The 18,558-nt window shown below is 44.0% G+C and overlaps 1 protein-coding gene across 1 annotated transcript in view; it reads right to left on the reverse strand.

The window, feature by feature from the left end:
* The window catches only part of LOC134566187 (integrin alpha-IIb-like), a 55,183-nt gene extending 43,431 nt beyond the window's left edge, over nt 1-11,752 (reverse strand). The window contains exons 1-7 of the mRNA XM_063425892.1: nt 11,720-11,752; nt 11,560-11,612; nt 10,513-10,721; nt 6,655-6,837; nt 6,527-6,572; nt 4,492-4,590; nt 2,087-2,142 (exon numbers count right to left, since the gene is read on the reverse strand). Of these exons, the coding sequence (XP_063281962.1) occupies nt 2,087-2,142; nt 4,492-4,590; nt 6,527-6,572; nt 6,655-6,837; nt 10,513-10,721; nt 11,560-11,612; nt 11,720-11,752 (679 nt within the window). The remainder of the gene's footprint in view (nt 1-2,086; nt 2,143-4,491; nt 4,591-6,526; nt 6,573-6,654; nt 6,838-10,512; nt 10,722-11,559; nt 11,613-11,719) is intronic.
* Between the last annotated feature and the right edge of the window lie 6,806 nt (nt 11,753-18,558).

The following is an 18,558-nucleotide window of genomic DNA, read 5'->3' on the forward strand; positions in this document are numbered from 1 at the left end:
GCAAAGATATCTCTAATGAGACAGGGGGGTCTGCCTTGACGTTGGCAGGCGGGCATTCCTCCAGTGGCCATTGGAGCAACTAAATGACCTCCATTTGTCTAAATATACATAGGGATTAAGGAGAAAGCGCAGGTAACGTTTTTCTTTTCTTTGGTTTTTACTATATATTGGGGCTGATGTGTGTTGTAGTCCTTGCTGCTTAAGCGCAGGACTTCTCTTTTTGTATTTGTATTTACTTTGCATCACACAGCCTGGTTGCAATGCTGCTATCCATCCCATGTGTTCCCTATTAAGGGTTAATAAGTATAGGGGTGTATATAAAAAATACCCCTTTCTGTCTCATTAGAGATATCTTTGCCAGAAGCTCAAGGAAGCAGGCTGAAGGGTCAGTGTTAGGACCCGCTTAGGGGGGTCTGCCTTGACGTTGGCAGGCAGGCATTCCTCCAGTGGCCATTGGAGCAACTAAATGACCTCCATTTGTCTAAATATACATAGGGATTAAGGAGAAAGCGCAGGTAACGTTTTTCTTTTCTTTGGTTTTTACTATATATTGGGGCTGATGTGTGTTGTAGTCCTTGCTGCTTAAGCGCAGGACTTCTCTTTTTGTATTTGCCATAGATATACACATGTAAGTGCCCTCCATCTTTCTCTTGTGCGTCCCCCTGCTAATCAGTGCCAGACAGCACCAGTGTTTGTGGAGACAGGTAATGCGGTCAGTGCAGTGCAGGGAGAACAAGGGGGGAAGGCTAGAAGATGCATTGGGAAGTAGCCAACTGATCCATTAGACATTTTTTTTTAAATCTGTAAATAAGATACGTGGTCTCTGATAGAATGTAAAATGCAGCCCTCTGCCTTAGTAACCCTTATTTCACTTTTAAAATTGATTCAATGACCCATTATAGATAACTTAGTAACCAATTCTATGACTCATGATGTATAACTATCACTAATCTGCCCTCTACTGACTGGATAGGTCGTTCATGCCTCTATATCCAAAATATACTTTGTATCCTATTCGTCTCTGCTACTTTGTAAGCCCCTATGAAATGTGATACTTAAAGGGACACTATAGTCACCAGAACAACTACAGCATTTTCATGTAAACACTGCCTTTTCAGAGAAAAGACAGTGTTTACATTGGCCCTAGGGACACCTCTAAGCCACTCCTTAGATGGCCACTGGAGGTGCTTCCTGGGTCAGTGCTGCACAGTAAGCAGCCCTGCCATTCAGCTTCCCCACGCTCTGCATGGAGACACTGAATTTTCCTCATAGAGATGCATTGATTCAATGCATCTCTATGAGGAGGTGCTGATCGGCCAAAACAGTGTTTGGCTCCGCCCCCTTGCCGATTTTAGCCAATCCAATGCATTCCACATGGGCACCATGGGAAAGCAGTGGAATGGCAAAAAATTGGTCATTTTGATGATGTCACCAAGGGGTGGGGCCAGCCCGGCAGACCCATGGAGAGCTGAAGATCTGAAGATAAGGTGAGTTTTGACCCCATTCTGATGGGGGTTAAGGGGGGGAGGGGGAGCAAGCCACCTAAATGGTGGGTTTTCACTATAGGGTCAGGAATACATGTTTGTGTTCCTGACCCTATAGTATTCCGTTAGTTGTATCCAATATAAGTTTCTCTTCATTGATCATCTCTCTAGTGACTCATCAGGATTTCGATGAGTCCTGCCAAACTATGAGTTCACTTTATGGATCAATGAGAATAATAGGTGGCAAACAATCCACGGTTGGATACTTTTGATTACCAATACTCCCGCCAATGTGATTTAAACCTGATTCTGGGTTTTTATTTGGGGAACATCTAATAAATATCACAGAAACCCAATTTTTCACACCCTGATGGAATGCACTCCAGCTTATTACAATTTAGAATGTAAGAGAGGTCGACCGTCTACACAAAAAAAATACAAGTGATCAGAAACTAAAAAAGAATGCTGGAAAAATATGAATAATAACAAGGGCAAAGATACTTAACCAGAAAAGAACAGGGAAAATAAAAGTGAAAGCAGGCATCTGAAGTTACTAATGGAAAGGTGACTATAAGTAAAGTAATAAGGGGTTTTGCTCTCACTCAGTTTCTTTGGCAGTTTGTGTCCTGTCACTACAGCACAGACTTCCAGAGTAAAACTAAGGGTTAAAAGAAAAGCGCATTAATCAAATGAATATCAAAAAGTGCACAATAAGCCAGTAACTGAATCCAATACAATAATGGGACTTCCAGAAAAAGGGAAGTTGCCCATAAAGTTTACTGATGTTTTTTCTTGTATCCAGGATTGTGTTTTACCAGATAGAAAATAATAAATGTCTTTGCCTGGGATTTATTTTGTCCGTCTGCATCTCTCAGTTAGACTGCAAATTGTGTGACATTCTCACTTCTCACATTTAGCACAGCAAGCTTTGCATGGCAAACTGTATTGATGAATTATAACAACCATTGAGTAGGGCTCTGAAAACATTCTCTGCACTATTTTGTTTTCTGCTCCGAAGCCCTGTTTAGTACAAATAGTTAATGTCTACTTGATGTAAGCATAATTCCCATGTACAGACACAATTCTAAAATTTTGTAGGCATTTTCCGGAAGCTGCCTTCCTAAAAATGCCATCAGATTCTTTACATAATCCGGCTATTGGGTAATTTTTATTTTATCTTTTTTTGTGACATTTACAATATGTGTCAAAAATAGTATTTCTTATTATATGCTACAATAAATTTACATAATCTAGTTGTGACGAGAGGTGAAGGTGGTCAAGTTCAGGCCTAGTATCGCCCATGGGATTCTTTGCATTAGCCCGTACTTTTCCCACTAGAAAATGCTGAAAATGTAATGGCATTATCAGCTACATACGCTCTAGCTCTTCACCTGCACGCATTCAATCACTGGCAATGGTAGGAAAATGGCGCTGCGAGTTCTCGAAGGGCGGGGTCTTAAGTGACCCCCCCCATCAATTCGTATGGTGCATGCCCCTGTGCCTTTGGAGCCGCATCTGTGCCCGGCAGCACTATACTGCATTGACTGCAGCAATATGGAGGAGCAGGGGGAGGAGTTTTGCGGCCTTGCACAGCGTGACGCCAACGTGCATCGCTGCCGCCTGTCCGCCTTCACGGAGCGGAAGGATCCATCATCCTGTGAGGCACCAGTGGGCGGAGGCTCAGAGCAGAGCAGGTCAGCGCAGAGGCATTATCAAATGTGATTAGAGAATAGAATTTTATGTAAAGGGTGGGGAGGGGGGTTGCAGGTTTGTTTGTTTGTTTTTTATTAACGGGGTGTGCAGGTTTGTTTGTTTTTAAATTGAGGGGGGTGCAAGTTTTTTTTTTTAATTGTGGGGGAGATGTGCAGGTTATTTTTTTATTAAGGGGGTGGGCAGGGTTTTTTGTATTAAGGGGTGTCCACGGGTATTTTGTGTAGGGTTGGTGTATGAATTTGATGTGTATTAGGGTGCAGAATTTCTATGTGTATGAACTTTGTAAAGTGGGTGCAGGGTTTGTTTGTGTAGGGGGTGTATGAACTTTATGTGATGGGGTGCAGGGTTTTTATATAAAGGGGGAGTATACATTTTATGTATAGGGTGGGTACATGGTTTGTATGTGGGGGTGCACAATTTTTATGTGCAATAAATATTTTTTAAAACATTGAAAAAAAATTGTGGGTGTTTTTTTTTTTTTACATTTTTAAGAGAAGGGAAGGGAAAGGGGAAGGGGTGCCAAACACAGGGTTCGCCCAGGAGGCCAAATGCTCTAGGTACACCCCTGAGCTACACTAGTGTTTTATCATCACATGATAAATATGCATCCAACATTTCATATTAGCATCCAAATGCGAAGCAAGACATTTGACGCACATTCACCATATGTCCCGAACGCTTTTGTATGAGAAGCAATGAATTGGGTAAATGTCATTAATCCTTATGACTTCAAATTAAGCAAAGCGACTTTTCCAAATATTTGGTCCCCACACTGGATTACAAGTAAGTTTGAAGCCTTTTCTTCAGGATTTTATTTTATTGTAAAAGGAGGAATGGTCCTGAATCTAACATGTTATAGGAAGACTCTAAAGTTAAAAAGAGATGAACTTATTTTAACTTTAGTGCTGTTCCTTTAAGTAAGGCAACATCTGGTATTACTGGTAGATGGTACGGAGTGTTGTTTCCTACCTACTAGTGCCTTCTTCTGCCTCACACAATAAGTAGATGTAACTCAATCAACAATTAAAAGGATTAAAGTAAATTTAGTGTTATTTCACTAGGCTAAAGCTTGCTCTGACCAGTTATTCCTTAGCTATTTGTAGATATTTAGGTTTAGCTTTTATAATATGCGTAAAATAATATCCAACACATATACCATAGTATGTGCCTCTTAAACAACTACATGGATGGAAGACACATAAGCACATGATATAGGCAGTTGAAGAAGTAAATATGAAGTTAAAGGCAGTTTGTGGACTAACGTACATTCCATTCAACTCCTTTCTAAACTTACCAGCTTACAGGAATATTATTCTTGAAGCAGAGTTTCTTATGTGGGTCAAGAATGGTTGGACGGAGTAGAAATGATCGGAGGAGGCCAACAGGTCTAGATCTGAGAAAGGTGGGAGATAAAAATATTAAATGGGAAGGGAATAGTCTGGATGAAAGCCAGAATTGAGTGTGAAGATAGGTGAAGAAACTTATTGAACCCTATGTAGCTTTACTTATTTTGAGTCTTGATTAAAAGCTGAATGAAAGGTCAGACATCAGAAGCAGAAGTCTTCACTCAACTCTTACTCAAAGTTGCAGGTGTTTAACAGATATGGGGAGTTTATCCCCCACTGCCTCTGACCGGTTCCATCATAGCTCAAGGCGCTGCTCCCTCATTTTATCTTCTCTATTAAACATCAGTGGCCAGATAGGAGAGACTCTGTTTTTCGATGCTCAAGCTGCCTTTCACATTTTAGACAATTAATGCTAGAAACCTATCTACCTCTAGCTTAATTAGTGTATTGTCAAATCAATATTGTTGCCAAGTGCTAAACTATAAAACACTGCTGTCTATGACTCCAGCCTCTATTTGTGAGTGATGTAAGAAGGATATTCCCCTTACTCAATAGATATATTATTTATTTCCATATTTGGCCTCAACTGATGCTTTCAGGAAATAGATTCCATCTAAACATCAGTAATGCAGAAGTGCAAATTTCTCCATATCTGCTATCATAAAGGGAGGCACCCATTGACCCAGGACAGTTTTAAACTATTATTAAAAAGGTTTGACTACTTTCCATGAAACGGTACCATAAACCCTGCAAGATGTGTTGGTTATGTTGTCTAGAGCCCATCTAACTCCAAACAGCTTGTGGATTGTGGATTTTTAAAGTTTATGTTACCCTTTCGCCTATTCGTTCGACTGACGAAAGAACTACTGAACAACCGACCACCCAGATGCGGAGTGTGGCACTTGTTTAACTTATTGGCCCCTCTTAACACCTCTAAAACCACAAACACCCCAAGTTCTAAGCGGTCGCTGGGTGGTCGGCATTCATATGCCCGAACACGTGGCATCTTGGAATACGAATGCGGTCAGCGGTGTTTGGTCGTCGAGTGTATGGAACTTGAATCAGACACTCGAGGGCACGAACACAGACTTCCATGTCCACAGATGTTTGGTGTTATATGCACAAAAAGGACGGCGTTCGGTAATAACATCCCCCAAACCACCAGGACTATGAGAACGGAGGTACGAACAGATATTTTCACTATAGACAGTTGTTTGGTACTCTTGAAAGAGACCGGTCGCACAACATGATTCCATGGAACTATTCTGGGCAGGAGCCTCGTGTGCAGTCGGTCAGAAATGGACCTCCATACAAATCCAGAACCCCAGAACCGATCTAGGTGATTTTTGAATATCAGGGGATATGCTTGTTATGTGGATATTATATGTTTTGGGGTACTTTCAGAGTGTATATAAATGATGTGTCTTTTTCACATGGAGATAATTGAGTTAAGACAGTAGTTGACTCAATTATCACCCAGGGAGAAGGGAGGGTTTGCATGTCTTGTATGGGAGTGTCACATTGTATCACACTTTTAATATTGGTTGATAATTATATGTCTCAGTCCCCAGCAAGGTCCATGTGGGTGTAAACCTTGCCTGGCGACCTGCATAAAAGGTCAGTGTGGCTACCATTAAACCAGTCTTACTTCACCCTCAATACAGACTCTTGTCTCTTATTGTAGGGAACGGCTATACAGCTATCACTACTAGCTCTTGTAAGAGCTTCTCAACTTGGATGACTACTCAGAACGCGGTGACACCTCACACTTGGGAGAAGGACGTCTCTGGTAGTGGAAACCCCCTCTACAGATCAAGGAACCGCTACATGCTGCTACTTGTACTATGAAGATGTATTAAGAGATTTTCCTTAACAAACTCATTTGTTAAAGTCATTATAGACTACGTGGCGTTTCCAAACATACTGCTTCATATATTTCTACATATACAGATGCATTATATAACGCATATACATAAACCATACCTGTACACATACACCTTCTCAGCTTCAAATGCACCAACCAGCAAGTCTAAGAAAAACATAGACTGTATGAAAATAGGGATGAGGTCATTTATATATAAATATTTTCTCAATACATAGATTTCATATACCTGGGTATCCATTTCCATCAATGTCTGTTCCCCCCCGAAGTGAGAACCCAAACCTAGACGGGGTGGCAAGAGGGCTCTCTATGACTTGAGAAGGTTTGGACAATAGACCAGAATCTTTACCCCTGTAGATGTACACACATCCACCTCCAGATTTACCACCAAATGGAGCACCTACAGCCACATCTGGGGGGAAAGAAGATACGAAGACACGATGAGTGGTATAATAGAGAAGACTTTCAGGGTTATTTGCTAAAGTGAAAATTGTTGGGAATTAAAGAAAAATTAATTTAAAAAATCTTTCAAAATCAGCTCTTTCAGACAAATTAATTTTTTGTCTTTTTTACATGAGTTTTTTGTTTTTTTACCACTTTCTCTACAAAGCTCAAGAATAAAATGAAAAGCAGTCTCACAGCATGTCTTTACACACAAATGAAATAAACTATGTGTCTTAGTCTATAGAAAGCAATTTTTATAAAATAGAAAATAGTTCCTCCCCCCCCCCCCCAAGATCCATAACATTTATGAATGCATGAATAATATTTGATCAGTATGCTTAAATACAACACGGTCTGGCACCTCAAGGCAGGTTACATTTTTTTTTATTAACTACAGTTCCAAATGTGACATCTGGAATATGCAATTTGCCACTTAAAAAGTGCATCAAGAAAGGTAAGCTATAATGCCATCTATAATGAGATTTGCATTATCTGCTGCATTGCAGGTAATGGGTCATCAACAACTTTAAAAGAATGGATGATGGAACCCAAAAGATTTCGCACACTATGAATATAATGTTCTCTATAGGATCTACCACTTCTTTGAAGGAGGAAATCTACTGCAATACAAAGATCTCCCCCAACAACACACACCATACAACACACACAACTGTTTCAGATACATACAACTAAAGAGCTTTCTGGAACTCCCCGAAAGCAGGACAGCAGCCACCACCAGACGCACACCATTTGACACAACCCAGCCCGCAAGGGCCAGATCACAGACAACTACAGCTTACTAATTACTACTCATCCCCCAGGAGCAATGGCCTACGTGGCGGCTTGGGAGAGGGACCTGGGGCCACCGGAGGACCCGACTGACTGGCAGGACATATGGGAGGCCACGGTTTCTATCTCTATTTGTGTCAACCACAAGGAGCAGGCCTACAAAACATTACTAAGATGGTATCTAACTCCCGCACGACTATACCGCATGGGTAAGACTGACACAGACCTCTGCTGGAAACAGTGTGGACAAAGGGGAACATACATACACCAATGGTGGCAATGCCCAAAACTAGCACCGCTATGGGCAGAGGTAGCCCGTTTGGTCTCCAACTTACTCCACATAGATATCCCTCTAGACCCATGGCTATGGCTCCTATCCAAACCCTGGAAACCCTTAACCAGAGCCCAAAACAAACTAGAAAATAGAACAGCCCTGGCAACCAGAAGGGCAATAGCAGAACTCTGGGGCACCCCGGAGGTCCCCACATTGTCCACAATTATCCGTAAGACTAGGGAAGCCATTGAAATGGACAGACTCTCAGCCCTGGTTCATGAAACGTCACACCACTTTTACAAAATATGGGACCCGTGGCTGAACGAGCCGGCCCTAACATAACCGAACCTCGCTATGCCACAGCCCTCACAAATGGCCAACAGAAGCATAGAACAGCATAGAAACCAGAGGGGGGAACCCAACAGCAAAGCATACAGGGAACACCCCACAAAGGCCTGCACCCGCAACCTAATAGGGTAAGCCCACAACAGACCCTAGCTGACACCCAAAACCCCAGAACAGAACCACTAAAGCCTCCCGTGAACACAACACCCAACCCCTGAGACCAAAGGTTACATTTGTTTATACTTGACTGTATATTTATGTTTATATTTAAGTTTCATTGTTTTCTATGGTTTCACTACTTTGCAACCTATCAACATGCTACCAATGCAACAGTATAGATGGAAACCAGCTACACAAAAACGACTGGTTATAAACTGATGTCATACAAGTCATGCGATAAATGTGTATAGCATTGTTGAAAAATACCTCTGAAAAATGAAAAATAAAGAATGTTTAAAAAAAAAAAAAAAAATGGATGATGAAACTGGAGATTCAGAGTAAAATGGATAAAAGAAAGATTTATGATTAATTTGCTGTTTGTTCCCATGATATTGTGATATTTTGGTTATGCCTTGGGTAAGCATTTGTGATAGGGTCAACATGGAGATACAATGTTCAGGGATGGTAGGGGGCTAGGAGCACATAAAAAGTGTGGTTGTGGGGGGCGGAGTCTAGCAGCCAAGCAGCCCAGATGTGTTCAGCACGAGCTCCCACATCTGGAGACAAATATCGGGAAGCCTAACCCAGCAACCCACACACACAGACCGCGGCTTCCACTGTCTAAATCCGGGAGAGGCTGCTGCGCCAGACGGTACCTTTCTCGGGACCATAAGACGCTGTATTGACATACCCGAGGCTTGCAGCCTACATGCAGCTGAGTCACAGAAAGGCGGCCGCTCTCCTGGTTCTGAACCTACAGCTCGGACCCCTGTGAAACACTTCCCGCATCCCCCCCCCCCCCGGACCGGTGGGGTTCATCCCGGTTCCCACTGACCAGCTCCACTTACCTTGCTGACTGCTGGCAACCACTGCTGCAAGGGACCGTGCTCCAACACTCCTCCTCAAGATTGCGGCCGTACCTTCCCAAAGCGACACGCAGCAAAAACCGGCAGAGCAAGACGGGTGCACTACGCTAGACCTAATGCTGAAGCACCTGGACGAGACTCTCAACCATTTCTGGAGGCAAATTGGGCACAGAGAAGCAATCAGAGGAGGGGGGCGAGAGATGGGGTGAGGGAGCCCCTGTCGTGCGAAACCCTCCTCCAACCACCTACGCCTCACGCAACAAGCCCACCTGGACCAAAGGCCAAGAGGGATTCCCCTGTTGCTGCAATGTCCCCAATTAAGCCCTGTACATATCTCTGACGCCTATTCCCGGCCGGCACTCCACCACTGTGACACTGAGTGGAGCTTTGGTGGTCACTATTTAGTCGAGCAACTCTATCATATCACCTTAAATTATAGTGATCTCGAAATGTCACTGGCACTCTTTGCGAAACTACATTGACAAGCGAGCTTAGACATAAATACCTAGCATGTTCTGATAATCTTGTTCCCATTATAAAATTGTAACACTTGATACAAGGCCAGAGGAATGCCATTGGGGTACCTCAAGCGTGTTTGTTATAATCCTATGCATTGCAAAAATACAACATCATTTTTTTTTTTAAGTTGGGTTGTCTAAGTTAAATATGAAAACATTCTTTGTATGTGGAGAAAGGAGGATGGTGTTTTCTTCTAAAGCAGGGGAGATCTACAAGGATCTACTGGGACTTTTGAAATATTTCCAAATATATTATATATATTGACAAGGTTGGAATACTTTTAGAAGCCAGTCATTCAGTAGCAGCTAACAGCTCCCAATATACTCTACTGGAGTCGTTAATAGTAACAGCAGTTGCTAATTCCCTGTCGCTAATGGTCACATTTTATAGTTGGGTCAAAGTTTCTACTCGTTAATTAAAATGCACTTTAGCAAGTAATGGCTTGTTGGTATAACTTTGTGACAACATTGGAATTGAGCCCTAAAATGGAAATTCAGAAAACTAATATCGGAATTGCATATCTTTAGACCAATTAAGCCAAGTTATAAATATTTTCCAATTTTTCCTTTTTTCTGGTTTAGCTGTTCTGGCCTCAAATTTGTAATTCATTTTCAAGTCTTCATAATTACCAGGTAAAGGAGTAAACTTACTGCGACTTTGTAACAACACTGTTTTAAAACTATATTTTTACCTGGAAATCCATCCAGGTCCAGATCCCCCAGAGATGCAATGGAGGAGCCAAATTGTCCATAAACATGGGACCCACTCAGGAAATAGTTTGAAAAGCTAAGTTTCTTAGTCACTTTTTGCAGATAAACATAGACTCGTCCAACTTCCTGCAGCGTTCCGCCTCTCTGACGTTCTAGATACAGAGGAGCACCTACCAGCACGTCATCCTTCCTGTAGGTACATGTTAGATGTTGGAGATGTTGGAGCACTGTTAAATAACTTTGCACGAAGAGTAATCATTTTTACTTTGGTGTTTTTTTTTTTTAAACTAAATTTTTCATCCAACACTGCACAAAGTTACTGTTCACTGATCCCAACTGAAGCTTAGAATAAAGGGACACTATAGTCACCAGAACAACTACAGCTTCATGTAGTTGTTCTGGTGTCTACAGCCTGTGTCTGCAGGCTTTTTAATGTAAACACTGCATTTTCCGAGAAATTTTACATTAACCCTGACACTGTATGGAATATCCAATCAAGTTCTGCCAGGGTGGTGTTTGCATGAGAACGGTAATGGATCACATAGACAGACCCTATGTATTAAACAGGAACATGATACAACATACTGTGATAGTGTTCTGTGCCCATCAAAGAGAACCCCCTCTTCCCAAAAAGTTCCTTTCACCTTGCTGACAGCAAAAAATAAAAAGACCAAATGAGGAAAATAACTTATATATACTTTTAAAGTAAGTATTTTAATGTTCTCTCCAAATCCAAGAGGGGCTAACGAATTCCACGATGAATAAACCAGAAAAAGTGTTTCATTGTTTGCTTAGATACAAAAAGTGTTCTACTGTTCTTTTTTTAGGTATATTACATTGTTATAAAATATAGATAATTCAACGTAACATCGTCGTGAGATGACCCAAAATATCAGAAAGTTCCCTAACTAGGAACTAGCCAAAGAAATAGTTCTCACAGTGTGCCTCTTACTCTTTTTGGATTACTTGTAATACACTTCTGTATACATTGTTGGATTCAGAAAAAGCTTGCAATATTTCATACTTACCCATCATTATTAATATCAACAACAGCCAACGAGTGGCCAAAATATGCCGCAATCTGAGGGATAAATTAAATATACAATTAGTATAATGAAAGACACGTTTTGTCCAAAATTTGACTTTCTTGAAGAACACCAATATGAAAATCCCGATGTCCGCACTCACTGTCATCCGTGTAATATCCACAAGGTGAATCATAATTAGTGCTTCTTTATTACATGAAAAAGTATAACGTAACATAAAAACAGCAGAAACCTCATAAATAACAGGATATCCAAAATGCCAATATACAGAATAAGTCGTAAACATAACCCAAAAAATAAACACCAGTCCGAAAATAGAACCCTGTGCCTGCTTGCCTAAATGTCCTAAAGAAACATTTCAAGCACCACTAGAACACCAGGCGTACCCTGACACCACTCCATTGTAAGGAGTCAAACAGTTTAGAACAGTTTGACTTGTTGCTTGATGTCTGTTGGGCACCACTTCCCACCTCCACTACATGGTCCAGGGAAAACACATTGTTAGGGAAAACACACTGTAGTGGTTATGGTGCTTGGAGCGTTTCTTTAAGATACAGTGAAATGTATTCACAGAAACATTTCTGCCCTTAATGTGATATTTCATCCATGGGCGTCCGCAGGAATTTTTCCAGGGGTGGAGGGGAGGGGCATAATTGTAATGACATCTATGCTTGGCCCCTTTTTGACAGTGTCATGAAGGGGAGGAGCATAGTGATTATCACATAAAGCCAGGGTGAATAGCGTTTTCACAACTATGGTGTCAGGAATACATGTTTGTATTCCTGACACTATAGCGTTCCTTTAACCAAATTAAAGGAACATTCTGGTCACCATAATAACTTAATCTAAATGAAAATGCTATGATGCCAGGAAGCCCCTGGGTGCTCTTTCCTTTAAGGGGTTAAACCGCTCTCAAATGGTTTGACCCCATAGGCTTCCTCCAGCTCCAGGTCCCTCAGTGGTATTCGGCATCTGAAACGGAGTGTCAGGAAGTGCAGATTGACATCAGGCATGGGTGCCGCTGATTGGCAAGAGTTGACAGTTGACGCTCTACGCCATTCGCTAGTTCCCGGTTCATAATTATTTTTAAATATTTTATGAATGGGGAGCTACTGATTGGCTTAGAGTGCCAGCTGACCGCTCTAGCCAATCAGCAACACCCCTACCCAGCGGCACTCTGTGCTTCCTGACACTCAGTAAATAAAAGTGAACACATAAACACTGATATTTTTTTTTACCTGGGGAGATGAGAAGGTCCAGAGTTTCTTGTCAGGACCAGGTACCAAAGCCTTATGATGTGGTGTCCAGAATAAAGTGGAGGGTTCACTTCATTTGTCATTCCTGCTCCAATCTCCTTTTCTTCTCCTTCATTTGACAGTCTTCTTTTTCTTCTGACACTGTCTTCTATATTTGGCTCCTTCTGCTCCTTTACCTTTCTGCTCCTTTCTGCTTAATGTGCGCCCTTCTGCTCCTTTCTCATTCTGATTCCTTTCTGCTCCTTGCAGACCCTTTCTGCTCCTTCTCCTACTTTAGCTTAGTGCTCCTTGCTGTCCCTTTCTGCTCCTTCTTCAACTTTACCTTTGTGCTCCTTCTGTCCCTTTTCTGCTCCTTGCAGACCCTTCCAGCCCCTTGCTGCCCCTGCTCCTTGCTGACTCTTCATTTAGCCCCTCCTCCCCCATGCCTCACTCCCCTAATCTATGGGCTGCCCCCCCATGCCTCACTCCCCTAATCTATAGGCTGCCCCCCCCATGCCTCACTCCCCTAATCTATAGGCTGCCCCCCATGCCTCACTCCCCTAATCTATAGGCTGCCCTCCATGCCTTACTCCCCTAATATATAGGCTGCCCCCCCATGCCTCACTCCCCTAATATATAGGCTGCCCCCCATGCCTTACTCCCCTAATATATAGGCTGCCCCCCCCATGCCTTACTCCCCTAATATATAGGCTGCCCCCCATGCCTTACTCCCCTAATATATAGGCTGCTCCCTATGCCTTACTCCCCTAATATATAGGCTGCCCCCACATGCCTAACCCCTCTAATATATAGGCTGCCCCCCCATGCCTTACTCCCTTAATATATAGGCTGCCCCCCCATGCCTTACTCCCCTAATATATAGGCTGCCCCCCCATGCCTTACTCCCATAATATATAGGCTGCCCCCCATGCCTCCCCTAATATATAGGCTGCCCCCCATCCCTCACTCCCCTAATATATAGGCTGCCCCCCCATCCCTCACTCCCCTAATATATAGGTTGCCCCCCCAACCCTCACTCCCCTAATATATAGGCTGCCCCACATGCCTTACTACCCTAATATATAGGCTGCCCCCCCATCCCTCACTCCCCTAATATATAGGCTGCCCCCCATCCCTCACTCCCCTAACATATAGGCTGCCCCCCATGCCTTACTCCCCTAATATATAGGCTGCCCCCCATGCCTTACTCCCCTACTATATAGGCTGCCCCCCATCCCTCACTCCCCTAATATATAGGCTGCCCCCCCATCCCTCACTCCCCTAATATATAGGCTGCCCCCCCATCCCTCACTCCCCTAATATATAGGCTGCCCCCCATCCCTCACTCCCCTAATATATAGGCTGCCCCCCCATCCCTCACTCCCCTAATATATAGGCTGCCCCCCATCCTTCACTCCCCTAATATATAGGCTGCCCACCCATCCCTCACTCCCCTAATATATAGGCTGCCCACCCATCCCTCACTCCCCTAATATATAGGCTGCCCCCCATCCCTCACTCCCCTAATATATAGGCTGCCCCCCATCCCTCACTCCCCTAATATATAGGCTGCCCCCCCATCCCTCACTCCCCTAATATATAGGTTGCCCCCCCAACCCTCACTCCCCTAATATATAGGCTGCCCCACATGCCTTACTACCCTAATATATACGCTGCCCCCCCATCCCTCACTCCCCTAATATATAGGCTGCCCCCGCATCCCTCACTCCCCTAATATATAGGCTGCCCCCCCATGCCTTACTCCCCTAATATATAGGCTGCCCCCCCATCCCTCACTCCCCTAATATATAGGCTGCCCCCCATGCCTTACTCCCCTAATATATAGGCTGCCCCCCATCCCTCACTCCCCTGATATATAGGTTGCCCACCCCATCCCTCACTCCCCTAATCTATAGGCTGCCCCCCCCCATCCCTCACTCCCCTAATATATAGGCTGCCCCCCCCCATTCCTCACTCCCCTAATATATAGGCTGCCCCCATCCCTCACTCCCCTAATATATAGGCTGCCCCCATCCCTCACTCCCCTAATATATAGGCTGCCCCCCCCATCCCTCACTCCCCTAATATATAGGCTGCCCCATCCCTCACTCCCCAAATATCTAGGCTGCCCCCCCATCCCTCACTCCCCTAATATATAGGCTGCCCCCCATGCCTCACTCCCCTAATCTATAGGCTGCCCCCCCATCCCTCACTCCCCTAATATATAGGCTGCCCCCCATCCCTCACTCCCCTAATATATAGGCTGCCCCCCATCCCTCACTCCCCTAACATATAGGCTGCCCCCCATGCCTTACTCCCCTAATATATAGGCTGCCCCCCATGCCTTACTCCCCTACTATATAGGCTGCCCCCCATCCCTCACTCCCCTAATATATAGGCTGCCCCCCCATCCCTCACTCCCCTAATATATAGGCTGCCCCCCATCCCTCACTCCCCTAATATATAGGCTGCCCCCCATCCCTCACTCCCCTAATATATAGGCTGCCCCCCCATCCCTCACTCCCCTAATATATAGGCTGCCCCCCATCCTTCACTCCCCTAATATATAGGCTGCCCACCCATCCCTCACTCCCCTAATATATAGGCTGCCCCCCATCCCTCACTCCCCTAATATATAGGCTGCCCCCCATCCCTCACTCCCCTAATATATAGGCTGCCCCATCCCTCACTCCCCTAATATATAGGCTGCCCCTCCCATGCCTTACTCCCCTAATATATAGGCTGCCCCCATCCCTAACTCACCTAATATATAGGCTGCCCCCCCATCCCTCACTCCCCTAATATATAGGCTGTCCCACATCCCTCACTCCCCTAATATATAGGCTGCCCCCCATCCCTCACTCCCCTAATATATAGGCTGCCCCCCCATGCCTTACTCCCCTAATATATAGGCTGCCCCCCATCCCTCACTCCCCTAATATATAGGCTGCCCCCCATCCCTCCCCTAATATATAGGCTGCCCCCCATCCCTCACTCCCCTAATATATAGGCTGCCCCCCCCATTCCTCACTCCCTTAATATATAGGCTGCCCCCCATCCCTCACTCCCCTAATATATAGGCTGCCCCCCATCCCTCACTCCCCTAATATATAGGCTGCCCCCCATGCCTTACTCCCCTAATATATAGGCTGCCCCCCCATCCCTCACTGCCCTAATATATAGGCTGCCCCCCCATCCCTCACTGCCCTAATATATAGGCTATTTTAAACCCCCCCATCCCATCCCTCACTTCCCTGATCTGTAGGCTGTCTCTGGCTGTATCTGTTGCTCCCCTGCGGTTTCAATCAGCAGAGAGAAACAGGGATAGATGCAGCTTACTGTCCCTGTTTCTCTCCATACACAGCGCCTACTGGCCGGCGCCCATGATTTCATCCTTTACTACCATATTGTCTTTTCCAGTTTTTGGTGTAAGCATTTCACAGACAACATGCGTACTTCAGTAATCTTATAGTCTTTTATGAAAAGAATGGAATATCCCACCGCGTTATACACCACCAAATGTGACTTGACGATGGAATACAAGTTTTATAGAGGTTGAGATGAAAATGGTGGTGGTTTGCAGTGTGCTATGACGCTTGAGTTCTAACGGTTGTTATAATCCCTGTAATCCCAGCAGGATGGGACAGAGTTTATAGGTACATGTTTGGACAAAGATTATGGGCTTCATAGTTAAGACAAGAATGTTACTTTCCAAAAACACCATAAAACCTGTCTTGACTATCAATCACGTTTTGCTGTTCTCTTACATAGGACCCACTGCCTTTTGGCCATTTCTCTTCCATACTCATATTATTTCAAGGTTTCAATACCACTAGGCCATCATTAATACTCTGGATATTATTCCTATTTTACTAACAGTCATTTAAACACCCACTGACACTACGGTGTTGCCATCTTATTTCGAATGACTGACCTCCTAGAACAGTTAAGTGACCATAACTTAGGTCACGATGAAATCACGAATGTCTTCTCAACAAACCCACTGACAAGTAATGAATTGACAAGTGATAACATCAATACTGCTTTTTTCAGTATACAAAAAACGTATCAGGATCAGATCAGAAGCCTCTGGGAACTGACTAGCTTGAAACAATATCTAGCACAAAAACTAGTCCCCAGAGGTCTCCGCCCTGAGATCCTACTACCAGACAAGGTCCAGACGGAGGAGCAGCTAGCCGAGTGGAACTCCATTCTCCTTGACTGCTCCTCCAGACTAATGGACTTTTTGGTGAAACTGGAATCCGTCAATTTTGAATCAATCAATTCAAAACTCAAAGAAGATATTGTAGTGATAAAGAACTACAAAACAGACAGTCTTTATACTCAGATGGAGAGTAAACTCCAACTGAATATTAACAACTTCAGAAACCATCTTAAACTTAAAAAACATAACAAGTTTCAGAGAGATTTCAAGGATTTCAAAGACGGTAGAATCTTTAGACAAACTACCAGATATCAGAGACGACAAAATAACCGACGAGGCTCCTCCTCAGGTGAAACCGATTGGTCCGACCAGGACCCACAACCCCAGAACAGACGGAAATCTCCATCTCCCGTTCACGAGACAAGAGCGCATACAGAAACACTGCTAATAAGAGTATTCTGAAAACGACTGACAAAATTGTTTCCTTTCTGGATATCCCGATACCTACAGATACCTCAAACTCTCAGGCAACCACCAATCCATCACTGAATCCTTTTTTAGATCAGGACCAGCCCCGCCAACAACGGAGACGTCTAAGAGACAGGGATCGCTGGGCATACAAAACCCAGAACCGTACTCAAAGACAATGAGTTCCAACAAAGTAATCAATCTCTCCAATTTCCATCTAGAACAACACCATTTAACATTACTGAATCGAGGGCTGTCCTTTGTGCCCACTCCCAGTTGTGACATGTTTAACTGGTCTAAGGATCTCAACCTGTTTGGCCGGAAGCTGGCTCTCAATATCTTTCACGCCAAAAAAGACCAAGCAATGGCCAATGACATGGGCCTCACCCTGGAGGATTTTGAACTCTCTAAAACTTTGGATTCACTTTTATTCGATAATGATCTCTCTAGACCACTGACGGATTGCAAACCCTCGAGTTATTTCACCCCTAATTTTGTGGACACCCCTCATGTGGACCTCTTTATACAAATGACACTTAAAGAGTTAGAAACCATACCAAACCAAGCACCAGTCCTCAACAATCTGAACCTAAAGGAACGACAGGCATTGAAAGACCTGAAACAACAACCCACGATTGTCATTAAACCAGCCGACAAAGGCGGGAACATTGTCATCATGAACCGTACAGAGTACGTTGAGATGTGTATGGTACATCTCAATGACCCACAATACTACAGGGCTCTTCCATCTGATCCCACTAAGGCATTTACTGATGAGCTCGTCACACTCCTCAATGATGCCCTGAACGATCAGATCATCACTAAAGACGAGTTACGGTTCCTTCTACCTCATAAAAGTCCTACCATTGCGACTTTTTATTGCCTGCCGAAAATTCATAAGGGTACCCATCCCCCTCCAGGGAGACCCATTGTCTCCGGCAACAACTGTCTAACAGAAGCACCTAGCAAGTTTGTAGAAAAAATCCTCCACCCTCTGGTAACTACATTACCATCCTATTTACAAGACACTAAGTCTACTTTGCTGAAACTCCAAGACCTCATAGTTCCTCCATATACCCAGCTAGCAAGCCTGGATGTCGTGGCACTGTACAC

The sequence above is a fragment of the Pelobates fuscus genome, chromosome 6 (assembly GCF_036172605.1).
Source record: "Pelobates fuscus isolate aPelFus1 chromosome 6, aPelFus1.pri, whole genome shotgun sequence".
In the NCBI taxonomy this organism is placed as follows: domain Eukaryota; kingdom Metazoa; phylum Chordata; class Amphibia; order Anura; family Pelobatidae; genus Pelobates; species Pelobates fuscus.